Source organism: Carica papaya, chromosome 4, assembly GCF_054855325.1.
Source record: "Carica papaya isolate Zhongbai chromosome 4, ASM5485532v1, whole genome shotgun sequence".
Taxonomy (NCBI): domain Eukaryota; kingdom Viridiplantae; phylum Streptophyta; class Magnoliopsida; order Brassicales; family Caricaceae; genus Carica; species Carica papaya.
In genome coordinates, this window is record NC_142312.1 from 23420688 (window position 1) to 23441136 (window position 20449).

The 20449-nt window shown below is 30.8% G+C and overlaps 1 protein-coding gene across 16 annotated transcripts; it reads right to left on the reverse strand.

Moving 5' to 3' along the window:
* Positions 1-6639: 6639 nt before the first annotated feature.
* On the reverse strand, positions 6640-19795 carry LOC110818393 (Ribonuclease III family protein). 16 transcript variants are annotated; one of them, XR_015818563.1, is made up of 8 exons: positions 19527-19793; positions 18209-18339; positions 16714-16803; positions 15673-15725; positions 14522-14628; positions 13564-13669; positions 9854-10014; positions 6640-7174 (listed from the first exon to the last, which is right to left on the reverse strand). XR_015818563.1 is itself a non-coding variant. In XM_022047263.2 (7 exons), the coding sequence occupies exons 1-7, from the start codon at positions 19729-19731 to the stop codon at positions 7129-7131; spliced, it is 738 nt and encodes a 245-aa protein (XP_021902955.1). In that variant the 5' UTR covers positions 19732-19793; the 3' UTR covers positions 6640-7128. The 16 variants fall into 16 exon arrangements, 11 of the variants coding, with proteins under 11 accessions (XP_021902955.1, XP_021902960.1, XP_021902962.1 ...); XR_015818561.1 differs by having other exon boundaries at positions 14526-14628; positions 19527-19791; XR_015818562.1 differs by lacking the exon at positions 6640-7174 and adding an exon at positions 7979-8255 and having other exon boundaries at positions 14526-14628; positions 19527-19791.
* Between the last annotated feature and the right edge of the window lie 654 nt (positions 19796-20449).

The window sequence follows — 20449 nt, forward strand, 5'->3', positions numbered from 1 at the left end:
GAAAAAGTGGGCCCCACTTTAAGAACTTTGGGACCCACCCTCTTGGCCTCACTCCACTCATTTTCTTGTTTTTAAGTTTCTCTATAAAATTACGTCTTAATTTATTATTCTTTTAAAAAAATAAAAAAAAAAACACAAATAAAAGAAAAGAAAAAAGCTGTCATGGCTTAAAGCTGTGTTTGGCTGTTTGGCAAAACATGGGGATAATTCAAAAACCTCCTCTCTTTTCGAGTTTAAAAGCGCACGGATTCCAAACACAATCCTCGCAATACTTGTTTTTACCAAATGTCTCACCGCGCGCGTGTAGAACCCACTACGGACCTCAGATAATTTAGTTTTTTTCAGAAAATAAAATTTTAAAAATATGAAAAGCAGAACGTATTTTTTAAATATATAAAAAAGGAAACGTTTTATTTCTTCTAATGAAATAGTGAGTGAAAAGTGAGAACAGTCAAAAGTAGTGGGTAATAAGTTTGCAGGTTGTACACGTGCGCGTCAGGAGCGTGGGACAGCATCTATTTGAGTAATTTCCCTTTGAAAATTGATATTTTCACCGTGCTTAGATTCCCGCTGGAGTAAAAAAAGTGAAGCTTAAAATATCACGGGATTTCCCTGTACACTATGAATATCATATTTTTACTGCTTCGCGTTAACAGAGAACTATTAAACGCCGTCGTATCATTTGGTAAATGCCGAAGATACAACGCGCCGTGTAGGATCGTCATTTCCATTTGTTTATTTATATACACACACACACATATATATATATATATTGGAGAAATTGATCTCTAATATTTTTAAATAAAAATAAAAAGTAAAAAATATAATATAGTTCGAGAATATACTTATATCTATGAAAATAAATTTTTTTATTATGATAATTGAGAATGTACCTTATTAATAAAGTGATGAGTCAAAATTTAATATAAAAATTATAATTTATTTTATTTATTAATTTAAATTTAAATTATATTTATTTTTTAAATATTATGTTATTAGTAAGAATTTATCTTTTAATTGATTTAATTAATGTTTATTTTTTAAATAATAAGAAATTATTTTTAAAAAATTTAAATTTAAATAAATTTTTTTAAATTTATTAATTATAAAGTAAGTTAATTTAATAAAAATTTAAGTTGATTTTTTTTTTTTATCAAGAAAAATTTCAACATTATTAAATCTTAAATAGATAAACTACTATAATTTTTATTTAACAAATTCTGCAAAAAATATATAAAATATCTTCATGTAATATATACAAATCCTCCAAAATAAATATAAATATTCTTCATAAGATAATTCTAAATTCAAGGCATGTCAACAGTGTATACATATATATATATATATATGCGTGTGTGTGTGTGTGTGTGTGTGTGTGTGTATCTCCTTCCTAATCAATAATATGCATGTTGCATGTTGCATGTTGCCCACTTCTGGAGCACTCTTTCAGAAATCGTAAAGGAATGAGATGTTTTACTTGCCGGGGAGAGAAAGAAAGTGATTCATTGATACCATTTTCTCTCTCACAACACCTTTAACTAATCAATCACACAACCATATAAATTCACCAAAAGTTATATATTCAATAATTTGACATGATTATACACACACCCACCTCTCCCTCAATCACCAACTTTCTCCATAACTAAATCATATAATACATATATATACACACACACACACGTATGCATTAAGGAACTTGCTTTAGTTTTATCTCTTTATGATAATTAAGTAGACTTAAGTTTCAAACATGTTATGGCTGTCGAGAAGAATCCAACCATTAAACTAATCTTAATTTTTGTTATTTTGTGATCAAATGACTCCAATTTACTTAATTAAAATATAAAAACGTATATATCGGATCTATATATATATATATATATATATATATGGACACCCAAAGAAGAACAGTAGGTAGAGTTTTTGAACATATGGGACACTAAGATCTTGTAGAGTTTAATCTCTTCAAACCACCCAACACTGAGCATTAACAAATTAATTAAATGATTAAATTGAATTAATTTTTTTATATAAAAAAAAAGTAATATAGTAGAAAAATAATCTCTAGAGACAAAAAAAAAAAATAGAAATAAAAAGAAGGAAATATCGCAACTTTAAGATTTCAATATTAATTATTACTTTAATGATGTAATTTCTTATAAAATCAGACCCATTAAACAATAGCAGTTTTGCATGTGTGGTGATCATAATAAAGTAATGCTTACATCACATCCATATTTACAATATTGATTATAATGATAATTACCATTGATTATCAAATAATCTACCTTAACATTAATATTAATTAGTACATACTCATAACTAATTCTTCATATATATATATATACATTTATGCATTGTTAGTTTTATTTTTAATAAAGAAAATAATCATGCATGCATGCAGCAGCATATGTTTATAACTTATTTATTAACTATTTCAAACTTGTATTTTGATTAAACAACAACTAATACAAATAGTATATAATTTTTTACTAAATTATTTGATGTTACATTTAATTAATAACGACACCTTATAGTATAAAATTGACTTAGACTTAGAAACATAATATTTAACTTAATTATTCGTTTATTACATGTAGTTATTTCAAGTGGTGAATACTTATAATGTTAACACATGCATACTTTACTAACATTAAAATAAATTTATTATTTGTTCATATCTCACACCAACACCTCTCGTCGATTCATTTTTATACTAAATGTTTAGGAACCAACATTTACTATTTGGTTAAAAATACATAATCATTGTAATCCAGACACTTAACTTTGAATCCAATGTTTTAATTATTAATTTCTTTGCATATTCGTTAAGTGGGTTATTAGAAAAAAAAAAAAAAAGTCTAAAAGGAAACTATATATATATATATATTATTATTATATAATTAAGATGAAATTAAATCTGTAAACGTGTGGACCCTGTGAATGGATGTACCCACTAACCGTTGACATTACAGCTCATTGCTTTAATTAAATTATAAATTTGCTTATTAGTAATTTATGACATTTATAAATGCTAGACTTTTATTTAAATAAATAAATAAATATATTGTGGAGATTATACTGGCACGTGGCATGCGTGTGATCCGCCTGTATAAATATTAATTAGGAGACCTCGAATTTCATGTTAGATAAGTAAAATATGGAATATGTTCGAGTAGTGGATAACAAAGTCTCAATATTCAAAGGAATCCAACTATGTAATAACAAATTAAATAATATAATCATACATTTTATATTCCATACATGTAACTAATCATTACATGTGTAAGTAATGTCTTACGGCAAAATAATTCTACTTTTAGAATAATAGAAAACTTAACATGAAGTTATCATTTCATTCAAAAATATTAATTATAAAATCTCTTCTATTGTCTTTGATTTTACATCTCAGAATGCATTGCTCTTATAGAGAAAAATGTGTTTTTACATTTCTTTTAACCCAAAATAATTTAGAACAAGACAACACTTGATTATGTTATTATATTTAAATAACATCTTATAATAATAAAAGAATTCCACGATTAACGATTCATATAAATTATTTAATGAAAAATATTTCGAATCAATCTAACAAAGTGGTTAATAAACTTGTTATATATATATATATATATATAAGTAACTATCATACCTTTATCTAATGAATTATATAGCTAAAAAAAAAAAGAGTTATAGTAACAATTGAAATGATTAATAGATATATATAAATTAATATATTATTTAGTATCTAAAAATTATAATTTAAAAAAGATAAAAATTCTATAATTATCATGAATAAAAATCAGAAATTGAACTCGTTATAAAATTATTTTTTGTAAAAAAAAAAATGTTATGTCGTTATTTAAACGTAAATTGAGATGTTATAATACTACTTTATAAAAATAATATATTCTTTAATTTTATGATAACGGCTTGTTGGAAATTATAATAATCTTTTTAACTAAATTATTTTGGCTTTACCCGGTATCAAATGTTTTATATGATGTAGTGAAATGATTTGATATTATGAATCCACCACGGTCCAAGTTCCTTGAACTCACTCATTTACTAAAAAAATACAAACACAATTTTATTAAGCACTTCCTATCTAATAATCTCTCTCCTTCTCATCTAAATGACATGTCAGCAACGGGAAGGTGGGGCCACGGTGGGGGATGAAGATGACACGTCAGCAACAGGAAACCAAATGGACCCACAACATCAGTCCCCTATTTGAATTTACAATGGAATTGAAAATCGGTGAGTGGCTATTACAACTTTCTGACTCATCATCTCATCTTATTACGGTGGGGATGAGCATGCCACGTACGCATATATACATACACATATCCACACACATACATTTGGATTTGGTATAGCGGTGTGGGTCCAGAAGTGGAGAAATTATGGGCCCTAAAAGTGAAATTGTGGGCCAAATTTTTCTTCTCTTGACAGGCCCATTTACTCACTCTTTTTTTTTTTTTTTTTTTTTTTTTATTTTATTTCCAACCAACGTCTTAGCTTTGAGAATTGATAACTACGTGATAGATATTAATTAGCTCATCTTTTTTATATATATATATAAAAAAAAAAAAACAAAAAAAAAAGAAAACAAATATATAAATTAGGTAATTCGATACTACATTTTTAGATGATAGAGAAGGACAGGATATAAGAGTCCAAAAAGTTGAAACATCCAAATTAATTTGAAGAAAACTAACAATTTAATTTGTTTAGTATTTCATTAAATTGATTAGATACCTAAAACCAAGAAGCTATTCAAATGCGGTTAGGTTTTGTAAAAAAAAAAAATGATGTTAACCCAAATATTATTGTACGGCGATGATAATCAAAATTAATTATATCATATATATAATTCGAAATGAATCGTATTAAAAATTTTTTTAATTATAAATACCCTTTTGTCCGGATGTTTTAATTTTAAATTTTTTATGCGGTAATTAAGCATAAAATGATTAGGAATGTAATTAAGCATCTATTTAATTGAATTAGGTTGATAAATAGTAGTGTTTGAAAGTAGTCTACATCTTGTTAATGTGATATCTCAACAATCTTGTTAAATTAATCAACTTAATTTACCAATTTGTGGACCAAACTTATTACTCAAATTATTTGACCTACTTATCTCATCAATCACTCCATTACGTATCTATATATATATGTATAATTCGCATGCGTCACCCACTTTTATATAATTTAATTGGTTGTTATGCACTGTACACTACCCATCATATCGAATTCACGACACTTTTTACTATTAAAATTGAACAGTCATCTTAATCACCCAGTGATTATGGAAAACAAAACAAGAAATTAAGGATCGTATTCATCGGATCCGTACATGGTACCCTTACCCTATTCACATTTCTCCCCACATGTTTATATATTTTCTGTATTTAGTTATTACATACCACGGACTTGTTTCTATTTAATGTTTGATTATATTGGGTAGTTGTTTTATTAATGAATTTATTTGAATGCTAAATGTGGCAGAACTTGGAAGTGTAAGCATCAGCCTGGTTTTTTATTTCTATTTGTTAGTTGACACGAGAGAACCAAACCCATGTTCTCAATTCAACATGTTTCGGCCACTAGGGACCATGCCCTTTTAATTTTCCACCCAAACCCAACTAAAAATATAAATATGTATTTGACCATAAGCAGAATCAAGTTCCAAATTGTTTATATGATGTAGTTCCAAAATATAATAAGAATTTTATACTACGGGGACAGTCAAGTGTCCCTTTGAAGCAAGGAGGATCCAAGCATCACGTAAAATTATTTGCTTCCACATTTACGCTAGTTACCCTAATGCACCTTTCAATTCCGAAAACGACATCACAATACCTCCAAAAAACGGAATATTAAAAAGTTCAAAACAAATCCACCATGCATTTCATTTTCAACACATCTTCTATCACTACCCAACTTTTACGACTTTCTCTAAACCATCTAATCTGTTTACCATATATGAAAACCTAAATCTTTATCCAAAATTATCCCTCATGTTTTCTAGCAAAGCTGTTGTTATCCCACGGCACAGGAAATCATCATATTACCAAGAGTGGTCAAACTTAATCCAAGGATTGGTTTGATTAGTTATCTTAACCACACCCGGTGGAAAAACAGGAGATTTTACCAATGATGATAAGACGGATAATTCCCCTTGCTTTTCCTGCAATTATGTAGCTAGAAATATGGATGGAGCCCCCTGTGACTATGAGCTATATGCCTGATGATGCCCATAGATATTGGATAACATGGATAGGCCTTATCATCCTACTCATCAAACATGCACCTCATTTTTTTTTTGTTAGTAGGATAAATTTTCTAAAAAGAAAATAAGATCATGTCAATTCAGGAGTCTCTAAGTTGGGTACAAGTTTGAAAATGATGGCAAGTTAAGAGTCAGAAGGAATCAATTCAGAAGTTAGGTTACTTTATTAAAATGATAAGCCTTTTGTCCTTCAAATATGTCATCCTTCTTCGTTTCAGCTTCAACATTCTCTTGGATAACTTACCGGACATGTTTCCAGAAATGGAAGTAGCAGATAACTATCCTGAAGTGACAACAAGTTGATTATGTCAGATAATTTTTCGGTTAAAGATTGGAATGCTACGTACTCAACAAGCCCCTTTAATGATGAACTAATCCAAAACTCTTGACCCTACCTCATCCACTGCTTCCTCAAATACAATCCACACACACTGTTTAAGGATCTTTGTGGATGAGAATTCTCAATTATCACAAACAATTTCTGGTAATGTTTGTGTGATAAAATAATATACATGGCATGACATCAGAACAATCTACTCTATCGAATATCTTCTACCGAGAGACATCATTGTGTGATAAAATAATAAAAACAAACTGTAACTGAAATACCTTCAGATGCTACTACAACAGCCATCTTTCTATGCTGCGCACCAAAATATTTGAGCCCAAATATTCGTTACACAAACCTGACCGAGCCCATGGTTATCTATTGCACTGCTTCCCAACCTAAAACAAGAGAATAATGTTTGGCTAATTTGCACAGCAATCCTAGCGCTCATAGTAGAATCCAGTTCCCATTAAAGCAACTTTTGCCATTTCTTTGCATGAACTATTCAACGCCTGTAGCAGAAGTGGGTTTTCCATCTTCTGCTTGTCAAACTGTCACAGTCGCAAGTTGCAAAAAGAGATAAAATGTGTCTATTAGATACCGAACTACCATTAAAATAAAATGTTCTAAGGGAATAACGTAACATAAAGTGGTTCAAGACCTAATCTCTTCTCATTAAAGTCCTATTCCATAGTTATTTACACAACTGAACCAATACCACTCATATTTCCAATTTCATAATTATGGTTCGTAATCTTACTTAACAAGGGAGAAACACTTATAATTCTTCAACTTCAATTCAATATAGAATTGACTTGAAATTAGAATATCATTTTCATTCAAATTTTATATCATTTGTATTCTCATTTCTAATAAATGGAATTAAAATTTGAATCAAACTCAAATTAACAGTTAAAACACCCAAAAGAAGACACTTATTTGAACTATTAGATAACCAAAATTCATTGCAAAATGGAAAAGAAAAATGGTAACTTAGAGAATTCAAATGGAATTGAAACAACAAATTTCAGATTTCACCAATTTTAATAAAATGCAAAATGTTTATTTCAATTCCACTTGAAATTATCTAGTTGGTCAATATTAATCATTAACAAAGGGATTTATCCCCTCATAGCTAAAGTAAACATAGCTTTCTAAACAGTTCCACAAAAGAAGTTGATTAGTTTTTATTCCCAAAAAGAAAAGAAGTTGATTAGCTCCAAACATAGGCCCAAAGTAAAAGCACAAAAAGACCTACAATCTTTCATTACCATTCCTTTCCACATAGATTTGGACAGCCTGAAACAAAACTTTGCTTTCTAGTATGTGTGCGTGAAGAATTTGGGGAAAAAATATTTACTTTACTTCACATTTTCTTTGGTATTATACAAGAATTCCTACGTACAAAAAAAGAAATTACTTTTATAGTAGAGATTCTAAATAATTACAATCATTATAAGAAAACTTAATGGCAAAACTATATAGAAAAAAAATATCACGGTTATTTAGGTAACAAAATATTTATGTCAACACTCTCCCTTAAATTGGTGCAAAAATATCACACATGTTCCACTTGCATATTAAATTCTGAAGAGTTTTGTTGCAAAGTCCTTTAATGAAGATATCTGTCATCTGATTGATCAAAAACACATGATATGAGCATAAAAAGCCATCAACCACTTTTTATTTTATGAAATGACGATTTATCTCAATATATTTCGTCTGATCATGTTGAACTAGATTTTGAACAATACTAATGGTTGCTTTATTGTTACAAAACAATGATAGATTTTCTTCTTTAAACAGTCTTAACTCCTTTATTAACTTTTGTAACCATAATAAACTCACATATCCCTTGGGCCACTGCTCTATATTCTGCTTCAGCACTAAAACGAACAACTACACTCTAGTTCTTTCTTTTTCCATGTAACCAAGTTGCATCCAACGAGTGTGCAGTAACTAGTAGTGGACCTTCTATCATCCAAAGATCCAGCCCAATCGGCATCTATAAATATTTCTATCTTAAAGTGGCCATTTTTAGAGAAAAGTAAATATTTTCCTGATGTTAATTTCAGATATTGTAATATTCATAAAATAGCATGTAAAAGAGTCTCGTAAGGATCATGCATGTACTGACTCACCATGCTAACTGCATATGTTATATCTGGTCTGATATGTGAGTGATAAATGAGTCTTTCAACTAATCTTTGATTTTTTTCTATGTCCACTTATGTATTTTTACCTGTTTGTAGTTTGTAATTACTTTTAGTAGAAGAATTTATTGACTTGCAATCCATTATACCAGTCTCTTCTAACAAGTTTAGAATATATTTTCTCTGAAAAATGAAGATTCCTTTATTAAATATGACAACATCAATTTTTATGAAGTACTGCAATTTTCCTACATCTTTGATTTCAATTCTCAAGTAAGGAGTTTCTTTAATCGCGCTATCTCCTTTATATTATCTTCAGTCACCATAATATCATTTATATAAACAATGAAAAGAGTTATCCTACTACCCTCACAATGTTTGATTGAATAGGGTATGATCAACATTGCTTTGTTGATATCTGAAATAGATTATAACTTTTCTGAACCTTTCAAACCATGCTCTTGGAGACTGTTTCAATCTATATAAGACCTTCTTTAATTTGCAAAGTTTTGTTTGTGTTTTTTCATCTTCTAATTCTTGTGAAATTTTCATGTATACCTGTTCCTCTAAGTTCCTATGGAGGAAGGTATTTTTGACATCAAATTTGTGTAAATTCCAATCAAGGTTAGCAGCATAGGATAGTAATATTTTGATTGTGTTCACCTTTGCAACTAGTGTATAGATCTTCTGATAGTCAACTATATAGGACTGAGTAAACCTTTTAACCACTAGTTTAGCTTGTACCGTTCAATCGATTCATTTGCTTTGTGTTTTACAGTGAATACCCACTTACAACCAACCATCTTCTTTTCTTGTGGAGGTGAAACACCTATATTTCATTTTTTACAAATGCTTTCATTTCTTCAATCATTGCTTCCTTCCATTTGGAATTTTCAAGAGTTTCTCTCTAATATTGTGGAATATACACAGAAGAAATAGACAAGCCAAAAACTTTATAGGAGGGAGATAGAGAGTCATAGGAAATAAAGTTAGATATAGAATATTTAGTGCAAGTTTTAATTTCTTTTCTAAGAGCAATGAATTTATCAAATAAATTACAAGGTGAAGATGACTCACCAGTATCTTCAGGAACTGAAGAAAATTCTTAACTTGAGAGAAATTTTCTATCTTATCTCTCATTGAATACTTCTTCAAGTTCAGTTATCTAGGTGTCCCGTATTTTTTTTTTATAAATAAGATTTTCTGGTAGACATCACCTCTTTCGTCTCACTCTTCCCCTAAAGAGATGTTGGGTTAGAGCCGAAGTATGATGCAAATTCTCTAAAAGTAACCATAGTCACAAAATATTTTCTATACAGTAGATGATAATACTTATACCATTTTTAAGTAGGAAAATACTCAATAAATATGCATATGAGATCTCTAGGTTCCACCTTTTTCACATTTCTAGCATGAACAAAGTAAACACATCCAAACATTTTTGGGGAAACAATATATGAATTTTTAACTTACAAAACTTTTAAAAGACTTCTAAAATCGGAGAATCTTAAAAGTATTCTATTAATAAGATAGGTAGGTAAGAGAACTGCATCTCCTTAATAACTTTTAGGTAGGTTCATAGTGAACATTAGTGACTGGGCTACCTCCATAATATGTCTGTTTTTCTTTTCAACAACTCCATTTTATTCACTGGTATAAACACAACTTGTCTTGTGAATTATTTCATTTAACTCCAAGTATGTACGAAACCAACTATCTAAATATTCTGTACCATTGTTAGTTCTCAAAACCTTAACTTTAGCATCAAACTTGTACATATCATGAAAATACATCACTTTTCGCTTTCAATAGGTAAATTCATGTTAATCGAGTAGAACAGTCAATAAAAATAACAAACAATTGATGACCAGATAAAGAAGTATTTTGAGTAGGTCCCAACACATCAGAGTAAATAGTCAAAAAAAGACTAGAACTTCTATTATTACTCAAATGATAAGAATTCTTTTTATATTTAGCAAATTCACATGCATCACAAAACAAAAAAATTCATGAAAGTTCTCTTAAACAAATTAGGATATAATTTTTTTAAAACAAAAAAAGAAGGGTGCCCAATTGTCGGTGTCATTGTAGTATTTCCATATTCAATATTTTGTTTCCATTGGTGGCTTGATTTCCAATTAGGTTCAGACTTCTTTCCAAGATATAAATCATCCTACAGTCTATCAGTGTCAATCTTCTTCCCTATTCGAATATCCTGAAAGATACAATAATCAGAAAAAAATTTAATTTTACAATTTAACTCTCTAATAATGACACTAATATATAAAAGACTATCAGGAAAACTAGACACATGGAAAACTAAAAATAATATAATAATTAGAGTATAATTAATAGAACTTGTTCCAGACACAAGAGTGTATGACGCATCTACTATACGAACATTTTCTCCTTTAATACAAAAAAAATATGTTAGAAATTTTGTGGAAGACTCCGTCATGTGTCTGTAGCTCCAGAGTGTATAATCCAAATATCAGGAGTAAGAGGGAGAGAAGGAATACCTGATTTTATCATATTTGATGCACCAATATTTGTTGAAGAGTTAAGCTGAGACAAAATATACTTTAAAACTTTGAATCTCTTTGGTTGAAAAAGCTCCAACTATTAGTGTCTCAGATACTTCACTTGTCTCAATCGAGTTTGCTTGAGCTCTCATTAATCCACATTTCATTTCCCCTAGGCCTCTAGTAGCTCGTTCATGCAATTTCTAACAAGTTTTCTTAGTGCGTCTCGACTTGCCACAACAGTCACAATTCCGTTGGTCTTTTAAGTGATTAGATTGAACAACTAACCTAGCTTTATCGACTGGTGCTATGTGGAGCATGATATTTTTTTATATTTTCTTCTTACTAAACATAAGAATAAGTTTATTCTAATGAAAGAAAGTGAGCTTTACCAAGTACCTGGACTCGTATCTGATCATATTTGACATCTAGATCAGTCCAGAAATCATAGATTCTCTCATTCTCTGATATTTGACTGCATTTTCAGGGCAATCTATCTGAAAATCTTGATAGTAATCAAACTCCTGTCATAGTCCATTAAGTTCAGAAAAATATTGAAAAAGAGTCATTTATCCTTACTTTGTGTTGTGAACTTTATTACAAATTTCATAAATTTGAGCATCATTATCCACTTGTGAGTATGTAAGAGACACTGCATTCCATATTTTTGTTAAAATATTGAGCAACAGATATGGTAAGGTAATGTGAGGTTGCATGGAATTGACGAGTCAAAACATCACAAAGGAATTTTCAGAGTCTCATCTGTTATATTCTAAACTGCTGATATTTGATTTCTTCTTGTCACTAGTAATATAACCTTGCAATATTCTATTTTTGATAAACAGTAAACAAGATCTTGACTAAACAAGATAGTTATTTCCATCAAACTTTACGAGACTTATTTATAGTGATGGGTTATCAGAATTAAGAACAATTAATTTCTTTGCTTCTGTCATGTTTGAGTACTAGCAACAAGAAAAAAATAATACCTAGTATTGAATATCACAAAGATAGAACAAACCTCCCACACACCACAAAGGCCAAAAAAATTGCTGCGAGACCAGAGAATATTTTTGGAAACAAAAGCGAAAGTGCGTGTTGGAACGGAATAATAAATATAAAAAAAAAAAAGAGAGAGAGCCCTTGCTGAAACGAAATAAGAGATCACAAAAAAACAGAGGCCGAACAGCAAAAGAAAACCAAAAACCCGATGAATTGCCCTTACTGGAACAACAGAAAATAGCGGAAGCTGAGTGAGGGAAGCGGAAGCTGAATCAGAAGCTGAAACTGAAAAACCTAGAGGAGTGGCTGAGGAAACCCGACAAATCAGAAGCTGTGCGTGAACCAGAAGTTGCGTGTGAAGGAACCGAACATCGTGCGCAAACCAGCAGCCGTGCGCAAAAGAACCCGACGAAGAAGCAGCGGTCGTATGCAAAGGAACCAGATATTGGCACGAACCAGAAAATTGGGTTGGATGTGCGTGAACCAGAGAAAGAAGCAGCACGAACCAGAGGGTCCGGTCCGGTGTGCATGAACCAGAGAAGGAAGCAGCACAAACCAGAGGGTCAGGTCAGGTATACGCGAACCAGAGAAGGAGGCAACACAAACTAGAGGTTGTGCACGAGGAAGCAGCGCGAACAGCCAGATGCGACTGGAGCAGAGGGATCAGGTAGGGTGGAGAAGACCACCAAAATAGGGCGGCAGGCCACCGGTGAGGCTAGGACTTCGTCTGGGTAGGTGGTGAGAATATTTTACAATTTGAAAGAAATCCTAAAATTAAAAAAACCCTAAAATATTCTTATTTTACTTTGATACCATGAAGAATTTGGAAAAAAATATTTACTTTATTTCACACTTGCTTGTGTTACATATCACACATATATATACAAGAATTTCTACGTATAAACAATAAAACTATGTTTATAGTAGGGATTTTAAATAATTACAATCATTATTGGAAAAATTAATGATAGAGCTATATAGGTAAAAATATCGTGGTTATTTAGGCAACAAAATATTCATGTCAAGTATGTCAAAATTTAGCAGCACATTTTTTAAGTTATAGCACTTAAAAGTTGTATTGTCTAGAGCTCAACTAAAGATTTGCAGAAAATTACTAAGATAGCATAGCATGAAGCAGCACATAGTTAAGTTGTTGCTGTCATGGCAGTCTTCCATCCGGTAATCAGTAGGAAAGATGCTTGTATGTTAAATTCTACTACTACCATAAAAACACTGCATTACCATAGGAAACTGTCAACTTACTATTCCCTTCCTCTAAAATGTCTTGAGTAGAAGATCCAGTTGAAAATCCCAGCTTTAGCATGACTTCTTCCAATCGACTTACATTTGTCAGGTACAGAAAACCAATCTAGAAAAATCACAACCAACACATTAGATCAATCAACAAGTAGAAATTGAGCTGGACACCAAGTAATGGCTGGTGATTTCTAGTAAAGAATGTTAAAATCAAGTGAATTAGGTGAAAATTTAAGGTGTGAGGCTCAGTTTATTTATTTATTTTTTTGCCCACATAAGCTTATAAGATCTCTAACAACATTTTAAGCTTTATTCCATGTTTGAATACCTTATAAGTTCTTGCGTGGTATTTTAGAAACTTGTTGAGTTTAAGTTACAACTTTCTAAAAAAATATGGGTGCTAACCAAATAAGATATCAAAATAATCTTAACAAATTAAAAATTTCATCTCCGTGTCCTTTACATAATCCTGATCTGATCTATTCCAGCACAAATGATCCTTTCATGTCATTTGGTAGAATTAAGAGCTTGTAAGTTATATCTTGAACAAACACATAAATCAACAGAAACTGCTCATAAGTTTGTGATAGGCAGATATTTTAGAGCTTATTTGGAAAAAAAAAAAGCACCTTCCAACATCTGAGTTGTTCAAGGGCTTAGAAGCACTATGACATTTAAACTTATATTTTAAGGCAAGCCAAACATTCTTTAAGAAACATGTATTCACAGATTACTGCCAGACAGCATAAAGTCACATGTATCCATTTCAGTAAGTGTATAACATAACAATAACTAATATATTCCTGTCTTATTTTTATTTGCTAACTACCAGCTCCATGTTGCATGAGATTAACTTGTTGGTCGCTGCCCGTTAAAGTGCAAAAAAGTAAATGCAGAAAAATAGAGATCCAAATATACAATCCAATAACATTATTGTGGTTATCATATGCAGGCACATGGTCACCTACTAGTGTCTCCAGTGATGATGCTCTGTTATAAACTGCTACTCCAGCACGTTTTCTAGATCGTGTTTTAGCTGAACCTATATTCTTTCCCCACCGAAGAACATTCCTGCAGTGAAAAATTCATAAAACTGAGAATAGCAGAAGTGGCAAAAGTTACATAAAAGTTTCAAGCTGATCTTGTTATCCATTAGATTTGTGCTACTAATGAGATCCACTTAGCAAGGTTTGTGCTACTGATGAAATCCACTTATCTGACAGCATGCCATTCCTTTTTTAACTACACAACAGCCACGGGTTACAGAATACAATAGGAATTTGTCTTGAAGTCCTACCATATTTTCCCACAGGTTTCAGCCCCTCCATAATACTCCAACCTTAGGCCATGTTTATAACCATTCAGAACTCCTTTAAGAAACAAATTGGCAAAAACATTTTATGGTATCAACTATAGATTGTTGCCCAAAGGCTTTGCTGAGGTCCAGAAGAGCTTAATATCAAATCAGTCACAAGTTTACTGGTTATATCAGTTAAAGCTCATACGATGTCCACAATATTCTACCAAGGTTATCTGATAAGGAAATCTAAATGATAAAAGATTTTAAGGTTCCTCTGAATCGTCTCTTACTGCCACCAGATAACATTAATTCAAATAGCAATCAGGTGCCTCAGCTCTTCATCTATTCAGAGTTCTCGAGTGAAGATTCTAAATTATACCTTTTTCCATGTAAAAAACTCTCGATATCTTCCAAGAAAAAATACATATGCATCTATATATCATACATAACCACTCTTCTGTTGAGTTTATGAACCCCTTAATCCTTATTTTCTGACCTAGAAACCTTTCAGTTTAAATTATGAAACTTACAGGGAAGTACAAAGGTATCAATTTCTTAAGTAAGGGATCAGGCACTTGGAATAAAAGCACCAGATCTTGAGCCCCTAGCTTTCCCATGATCCAACTATACATTTAATAAATAAATCTCTTCTGAATGGCCCTACAAGATGAATATTATTTCAAATGGTTGACGACTCTTTTCACAGACCAAATGAATACAAAAATGTATTAAAAGCTTTATGATATCTTGATCCTCTGAAAAGAAAACAAAAATGTTTTGAAAATAATAGATGTAGATTAAAATCTTGCACTAACCTTTCTTCTTCTGTTAAGTAATTATCATTAAGAAGTTTCTGGAGCAATGCATCCTGAACAAAACATACATAAGTATGAGAAGTTTTTACATACATAAACAAGCACAAAATTCACCAAGTACAATTTAATAAAATACCATAGAAAATACTAGGTTCTAGTTCCAATGTTATGTGATAAGAATGAAAATTCAATATAAATCACGACAAAGATTTGAATGAAAACGACAATTTAAAGTCAATTGTATGTCCAATATAAGAGGTACTTTTATAATTTCTTTACGAGGGAATCCAAGTCTATGATTATGAAATCAAAAATATGACAGAAGGTGGTTTAATTACCATCAAGTAGGTAAGGTATGATGAAATTTCTTATATCGAATAGTTAAGATCTATGATAATAGAACAGATTTGAACCAAATAACATTGTGAACAAAAAGTAAACTTTCAGTGAAAAACATGTGTGAATTTTTTAAATAAATTATTTAAATCCCCAATATTAATCTTGAAGCATAAAGATCTTCTTAGCAACTCAAAGCATAAAGGATCAGTAAATTGGAATAGTGTTGCTTCCAATTGAAATCTAATTATCCAAATAATTTAAAGAGAATGAAGAAAATTTACTGTCCTTTTATTGTAAGGGAAACCAAAAAAAAAAGGAGAAAAAGCAAAAGGGAATATTTTGGAAAATAAAAAGTTACTTTTCTCCAAAATCAGAAGAACCTTTCAACTGAAAAATTATATCAAAATGATAAGGAAAGAATAGTAGCAATCTCCAGAGATTTTTCTCCCATTAGATTTCTGCTTCATTCCTCTAAATGAAGCAGTTGGATGGGAAAGATAGTAAACAGCATTCCTCTAACTTAAGAAGGATAGAATGACAACCAGGACATACAAAGCACACCTGCAACACATGCATTTTCAACGTGAAAATAATATACACATAATCAAAAAAAGTAACATGCTTCAGAACCTCAAGTATCGACATTTTTTTTTTAAAAATAAAGAACCTCCCGTATCGACATGAAATAGGGAGATCACATACTTGTGCTTCACAACGCACTACTGCTGTTACACGATCGTTATATTCTTCAATATTCAGTGGGGGGAAAAAGAAGTGCCTGCGAGCATATAGCTGCATATTATAAGAAAAGGTTGAAATAAGATATCTAAGAAGATTGAACTAAAGGTGTAGAGAACTTAGATTCAGTAGGCACAATGTTATGAGTTTGCATAAAGGGCAACTAAGCTGATCCACTAGACCAAAAAGGTGTCAAGGACTTAAGTCTGCTTCATAGCTTCTGGTTTGAATTTTCTGGTTTCTCGTTTCTGATTAATAGTTGATTATATTTCTGGATTATGTGAACAATCTCCATAACCAAAAAATTTGTGTTACCAAGATAATAACGAGAATGAAGTGAATTAGAGAAGAAACACATTCTGCATACATTCCAAGACCAAAACAATTGAGAGAAGGCCAATGTTGCATCCACTGCCAAGAGCAAAAATGACTCGCTACTGCTTATGCTGTCAAACTCCACAATCATCTTCAACTTACGCTCATCAAACTTCAAGCCGTTGAATCTCCTAAAAGTGCTTGTCCATAGTCGACACAACTCACAGCAGTCTTCTCCAAGCAAAACCTTTATGGCCCCATCCCGCATAAACCCTAGTTTATATGTATTGAATGGGAACCAAACCTCACTCTCTAAACCTTCAACCAGATTGACAAACATGGGCATACGGAAACTAAAGGATCTTTTAGAGGCTAAATTGGTTATTTACCTGCATCTATTTACCCTTAATGTTTTAAACCAAGGGCAAAGGAGCTTCTATGTAATAATTTCTGAACTTTGATGATTTTTCTTTAGTTTTTAAAAGTGATAAAGATTTTTATATGTTTCATGAAACTTCAAGGAAAAAGTCTGAATTTCCCTTTCTTAAAATGAAAACACGAGAATATTGTGATGTTTCATATGGAAGAAAACACCATAACTATTTAAAATCTATTCTAAAAAAACATTTTAATGCTTCATTTGTACAATATGATTTCTATATACTTTTTTAACTTTTAGTTTTTGTCATTGTTTTTCAATTTAGTTAGGGTTCATCCACTACAGTCCATAACATACTAAAATTTTTCAAATAAGGATATATTTTTCTTTTTGTTTTGGGATTAATCTTAGGGCTCTAAGGGCTACATGCATGTCATTTTCCAAACATAATAAGATTTAACTCCAGATTATCTCACCCCTATGCTACGTTTCTGTCTCTCACAAGTCCACAAATATCTACCCCTCAGTCGCATCATATCCATTACTAAGACATAACCAGAGCATCTCCCTCCCACAACTATTCACTACCAAGTAACTCGATCACTATATGATGTTCTAAAGGTTCTGGCACAAATTTTATGCACACGCTGCTGTGTTATTCTCAAGATTCCATGAAATCTACATAATCCAGGTTACAATAGAAAATATATATTCTTGAAATCCATCCATCAAATGGCAACACAATAAATAGAATGAAGGTTGTACCTCATAGATACAATCACCGATATATGCTAACGATGCTGCATTATATACTGATCGAGGCTTATCGACTTTTGGTGGCCTTGGCAACCATATCTCATATCCCATATAAGATTCATCTCGCTTATTTGCCACTCCTGCATCATGCAATTTCAATAGACAACCTATATGAGTATATTTAACCACCACATACACTAATTCATTACATATATATATAGGGCGAAAAATATCAAACTAATATTCTTTGTAAATTTCTTAAGATAATGTTTACTTCTGATGGATACAGACAATAATGAAATGGTATGCTACTTTTTCAATTTTTCCTTGAGAAAAAGAAGGAACAAAGAGTATCCTCGTATTATCTTAAAACTTCAAGTCAGTCCTGATTTGCCAATTTGATAGAAAATTGAAGAGGAGAAAAAAAAATTGATGTATATTTAGAAATTTTAGAGAAAAGTAAGTACTTTTAAAGTAAAATAGGGGAGGATAGATTAGAGTAAAGTAAAGGTTTAATGGAACCTTGTTTGTTTAGGATTTAATTATAATAAAGAGAACAAAGAAACACTTAAAGTTCCATTCTTATTTAGTTTGACAGGGAAAAGCAAGGTAAGGATTGTATTAATATGACAAAAATACTCTTATTGATTAGAAGATAGTTCTTTTCCTTCTAAAGACGGTAGATTGGACATATAGTGAGGGTATTTTAAGAATTTGAATTAAAAGAGTATATTAATAAAACCCTCCAATCACTCCCGACCTCCAATTTAGGGTTGAATGCAAGAGGTTTAGAGGGGTTTACTCTCACTTACTCTCTTGAAAATACCCAAACAAAATTTACTAAACTTAAGTCAACTTTGAAAACAGAACTCTCAAATGTTGAATTTCCTATTTCTCATCTACCTTACCGTTTGATTAACAAAATTTTTTCTTAATTATTATTCTTATAGTAAATACTTTCATAAATTAAACAAAAAAAAAAAAATTAAATGATTCATATCTTTGGTTTGATTTTTCAACTTTTAGTTATCAAATAATAATAATAATAATTCTTTACTTCAAAAACTCCTCTTTTCTAGTACTCTTATTTCCTCTATTAGCTTCCTAATTATTGTCCAACCAGAGTATAATTTAAATAAAAATTCCTCCTCTCTTTTCTTTTTGTTTTAGCTTTCCCTCACTTTGTCATCAACCACACAAACCTGAAACTGGCTCAACGACATAAATGTGTGTTTTCTCATACAACCTCCCATTGAAAACAAAATGAAACTCGCGTGGATACGAAAAACGAGGGCCCAATGAGAAGAAGCAGATGGAATGGGATTACCTTGGTCGAGGCGGCGCTTGAGAAGGTCGGCACCTGATCGGTCCGTGCAGTTGTTCGTTAAGGTGACAGCGGGTGAAGGAGCGAAATCGTTGGGGCTCCTCTTGGGCTTTGGTGGGGTGTGGGGATTGTAAGGGAGCCTCCGTTGAGTGTCCAACGAAGTTCTCACTCTCAGCCCTGGCGAAATATTCGTGCATAGGACCGGCATTTTCGTTTTTCCGATCTCTTCGACTTCTGCCAGAGTAGTACAATTTTATGGAAATGAGGAAAAGTACTTTTTTAGAAAATAAAAAATAATAATACTTTATGATTTTATAATTTATCCTCATTGTCTCAAACTTTTTATTGTTAATTAATTTTAAAATGAAACGAACAAAAAAAAAAATTAAAAAATAAATAAGTGTTTTAAGTAAGAATTAAAATTATTTTAACATTTGATAATAGTAAAAATAATAAATTACATTAAAAATATATAATATAATTTATATTTTTTTGCCATACACATTCTTTTTATTTTATTTTATTGGGTAATAAGTGTTGTCACCCTTTGTTTTTTTAAGTCCTTTTACTTCATGGGCAATGATTTTCTTTACTTTATTATGAAAATTTATTATAATCAATTAAGAGGTACATCATATTTGTGCCGTGACAACATCTTTTATGCCGTCTCAATAACATTTCAAAAATATTTCTATTTAATTATATTCTTATCTAGTGTGTGTGTGTATATATATATATATATATTGTTTTAAAGTGATTCTGTTTTGGTGACATGTTGAATTTAAGTTAATTTTAATTGAACTCAAAACTTCTACACAGATGAAAGTTTGCACAAAAAGCACATAAAATAATTAATCATACTATATGTTAAATAAAAGAGTATTATATTTTATATTTTTCATGTTCGAATAATATAATTATAATAC

Bases quoted from the DNA above. Each gene is read 5' to 3' on its own strand.
- LOC110818393 (XM_088218221.1), bottom strand. From the start codon at position 19,731: ATGCCGGTCCTATGCACGAATATTTCGCCAGGGCTGAGAGTGAGAACT. The intron at 16,804-18,208 runs GTACAACCTTCA...TATAATATGCAG, and splicing joins TCGGTGATTGTATCTATGAG to CTATATGCTCGCAGGCACTT. The intron at 13,028-13,563 runs GTAAGTTGACAG...CCACCTACCCAG, and splicing joins CATTTTAGAGGAAGGGAATA to ACGAAGTCCTAGCCTCACCG.